Below are 3,676 nucleotides of genomic sequence, written 5' to 3'. Positions count from 1 at the left end.
CTCTCTGATTGGTTGACGCGGCGCGTCGAGCTGCAAAAGTTCAGATTTTCCAATTTCAGAGATTTGCGCCTCAACGCTCAGATCGTTCAAATCGTTCAAATCACGCTGCTCTAATCGCGCTTGAGGCGCCGCAGAACTTCCCGATGTTGCTTGAAGCGCGTCCACCATAGACTTTGTATGTAAACCTGAGGCTCCTGATGCTGAAATCGCGTTTGGTGTGAACGCACCATAAGACATACGTGTGTAGTCAGAGGCGCACTGCGGTTGGAGATGCTGCAGCCACAGTCAGTCGCTGAGCCTCCGCTTCGAAAACAACGGTCAGGTGATCWCTTACGGTTTTGTTGTGCGTGTGAACACAGCGTTATGAGGTGCTTTCAAAAATATRATACATATATGAAAACACAATCCTCTGTGGAAAGTAGTCTAGAAAACAGTGAGAGCATTCCCAGGAGTAAAACACCTGCCCTCTGACTCGAGGCTGCTTGACCCGCCCTGCTCTAATTTCATTGGATAAAACTTTGAATGTGGTTTCTCTCTATTGGTTAAAAGAACAATCAGTTTAAAATCTGAACGTTTTTTTCTCCTTTCATTTTTACAAATGACAGTCAACCGTCGTGGAGGAGAACTTTAAATTATATATTTTTTCTCTTTGTTGTCCACCAGACAAGCAGGAKGCGGGATCTAATTGTCCAAAACAAAAATAGGTTCTCTCAGACAACATAAATAATGCTTATGTTGACCCCGATCKRTAAATATTGGTTATCGGCCATAACAGCAATCTTAATATTGGATATTGACATCGGCTGAAATTTTCMTATCGGTGAATCYTAAGTCCCAGARTGTTGCTTTGACTCATTCATGTTTGAGAAATCTTTGAATTTGCTGTGGTAGCCACATGGAGCTGCCTAAACACTTGCTGGTACGAAGCACCGCCTATTTGTACATAGCTCCTCCTTTGAGCTAAGTAAGTAAGCTGAGCTCCTGCCTCACAGAGCACCCCTCCCTGAAGCTTAGTTGTGAAGACGTTGGAGTGTGGGAAACAGTAGGAGGAAGATTTTAAGGCATTTAGATTTATTTTTGATATATACAGCTTTTTCACAACAACTGAATTTAACAGTGTTACTTGAATGCAGTATGAAATTGAACTATGTGCCTGGAAGATGCATTACCCCCCCTTAAGGGAATAGTCAGTGGATATACAGGTACGGCTAATTAGGTTTTGGAAACAACWTGCAAGATAACTGAAATAGCTATTCTACATTAACCTACTCAAAAAATGCTGTACTTGAGTGAATGATAGAGAAATAGAGGTAAAATTGGATGTGGTAGTAGCTGACAGTAATTCCCAACATGGAGGGAGGGGAAGCAGTTCTGTTGTGAGGCTTAGCTGACATGACATTGCACATAGTGTTAGTTTTAAGATTTAACTAAAACCGTATAACCAGTGGTGCCTCCAGAAATTTCTTAATGGGGTGGCCGTATGGGGACCACTGAAAACCTTCAAACCTAACGCCAAAACAGAATTGAAGAAGAATGTGTTCTTGTCATCTACAGGTTATTTGTCAAATTTAGCAATATGGGAGTTTGTGAATCACTGTCTGATATACACACAGAGTCTGATATATCCTGAATATATTTTATGTTTGAAATATGGTATGCACTTAGATTTTCTTGTAGCTTATTTTTTTCTAGTTTACAATTGTAAAAAAAAAAAAAAATCAGTGAAATATGTGAAATCAGCTGTATTAATTGCTCAGTAGCCTATTTTCAGAGTGTGAGACAGAGGGAATTTGTTCACTACAATGGACATGCATGCCTAAAAGTAAGCTATGCTCACTCAACTGTACTGGGAGATGTGACTTATGAAGATGTAGAGCAACTGGCTGCAGTTTGTACTGAAGTTTTTTTTGATGGGAACTTAACTTTGGGTTTCTTCAGAGAATTGTATGTTTATTAACACTTACACACAAAATAACATTTTAGGTTAGTTTATATCAGGAATGCTGGGCATTTAAGTATGTGGTTTGTGTCAGCTGTTAAATTAAATGTGGTGTTGACTTATCAGTCATTTGAATTTAYATTTCTGCACTTTTTAAAGTGCATTTTAGGCTGTATAGGTTACAACATTGTTGGTTCTGTTCTCTCAAAAACATAGTYGAGAGACATTTTGAAATATGAATATTTTAACAGATTGCACAAACAAATGACACAGCACTGTTGATTTATCTGCTACTTACCAAGCAATGTGCACCATTTTTAGAGGCAAGGCTTTGAAGCTGGTCACTTTTAGATGCTTTTACAGACATACATTATAAAATTATGGATATATGTTCATTTTGTCATCTAATGTCTGCTCTTTTTCCAGCTGGTAATCAGTTATTAAGTTGTTTAGACTAAGTTATTTCTTTAAAATAATTAAAGGCCTAGTAAGAATGATTTTAATCTACTAGTTTTCCCTTGCTAGTGTTTTATTTTAGACTAACATCATCTTCTGAGTTGTAGCCATTTTGGTTAAACTGTGGGGCGTGTGTTTCCTAGGGGGTGCCAGAGGTTTTTAGGGGAGGTGTGAGGTGGATCAGGAAGTAAGGTAATTAATGKAAGGGTTACGTTCACACTGCAGAACTTAGATTAGATGTTTTTTATCGGATCTTTTTTTTATGTGGCATATCATATGCACACACAGACAGTTAAATAATAATCAATAATCAGAATGAAATCAGTGACAGTTTTTATTATTATTAGCATAACTATTATTATTAGTAAAATCAACTTTTATTCATGTAAAAATACCCTTTCATTTGTACTTTTTCAAACTGAATAACCTCAAAGGCTACTATTCCTCTTTTATGACATCTGTATGCTTTCAGCATGCTGTGTTTGGTATTTTACCTTCATGATAAAAAGTACATTTCCTGATTTCTGCTTCCCTCCAGCCAACCTGACGGGTCACCATGAGAGGGTGGGCATTACAAACTTTGAGCTCTTAAAAGTGTTGGGCACAGGAGGTGAGTACTGTTACCTTACTCTCCAATTGTTTTCACACAGATTTGACTTCAGCACAGCACTAATYAAACAAAGGTGGGTTGTTCCATTTGTTTGAACAATCAACCTTCTAGCTGCCTGGGTGTGATTTCTGAATAGATGGAGGCATAACATAGGTCAACGCAATAAAAATGAAATGATAGAACACAAATTAAACTGCAAATTTTTTTTCAAACAAACAGCTAATATGTAAATAACTGATCAGCTTCTCCCTAGCACGAGGGGCTGTTAACCTGCCCTGCAGGTACTGTAGATGTAACTTTGTATGTCCAAAATCAACTAAAGAGTAACTTTACAGTGACATTCAGGTTCAAAAAAGTAAGAAAATAATTCATCCTGTCTAAAATCTTGCTGGATGTGGCAGTTCAAAAGTTCAAATAAAGCTTAAATGCTATCAGAAAATGTGAGAAGACGAGACAGGATGGATAATTACTGGCTGCTTTGTTTCCCCGATGTATAACTGGTCACAGTCCTCCTGGCACTTAACAGCATATACAACATATTGCATCTGGTTGAAATCTTGTTGGATGTGGCGGTCCAAAAGTTCCAATAAGGCTTCAACGCCCTCCAAAAAATGTGAGAAGACGAGACAGGATGGAATATTACTATAATTCAGTGGTTTAATATGATTGCT

The 3,676-nt window shown here is 37.9% G+C and overlaps 1 protein-coding gene across 2 annotated transcripts in view; it reads left to right on the top strand.

The window, feature by feature from the left end:
• rps6ka5 (ribosomal protein S6 kinase, polypeptide 5) overlaps positions 1-3,676 on the top strand; it is a 60,110-nt gene that overhangs the window by 8,750 nt on the left and 47,684 nt on the right. For both annotated transcript variants that reach the window (XM_014025304.1, XM_014025303.1), the window contains exon 3: positions 2,934-3,005. In XM_014025304.1, coding sequence (XP_013880758.1) covers positions 2,934-3,005 — 72 coding nt within the window. The remainder of the gene's footprint in view (positions 1-2,933; positions 3,006-3,676) is intronic.

This window comes from Austrofundulus limnaeus, unplaced genomic scaffold (assembly GCF_001266775.1).
Source record: "Austrofundulus limnaeus strain Quisiro unplaced genomic scaffold, Austrofundulus_limnaeus-1.0 Scaffold466, whole genome shotgun sequence".
NCBI lineage: Eukaryota > Metazoa > Chordata > Actinopteri > Cyprinodontiformes > Rivulidae > Austrofundulus > Austrofundulus limnaeus.
The sequence above is the reverse complement of the archived record's forward strand: the minus strand, read 5'-3'. Positions and strand labels throughout refer to the sequence as shown.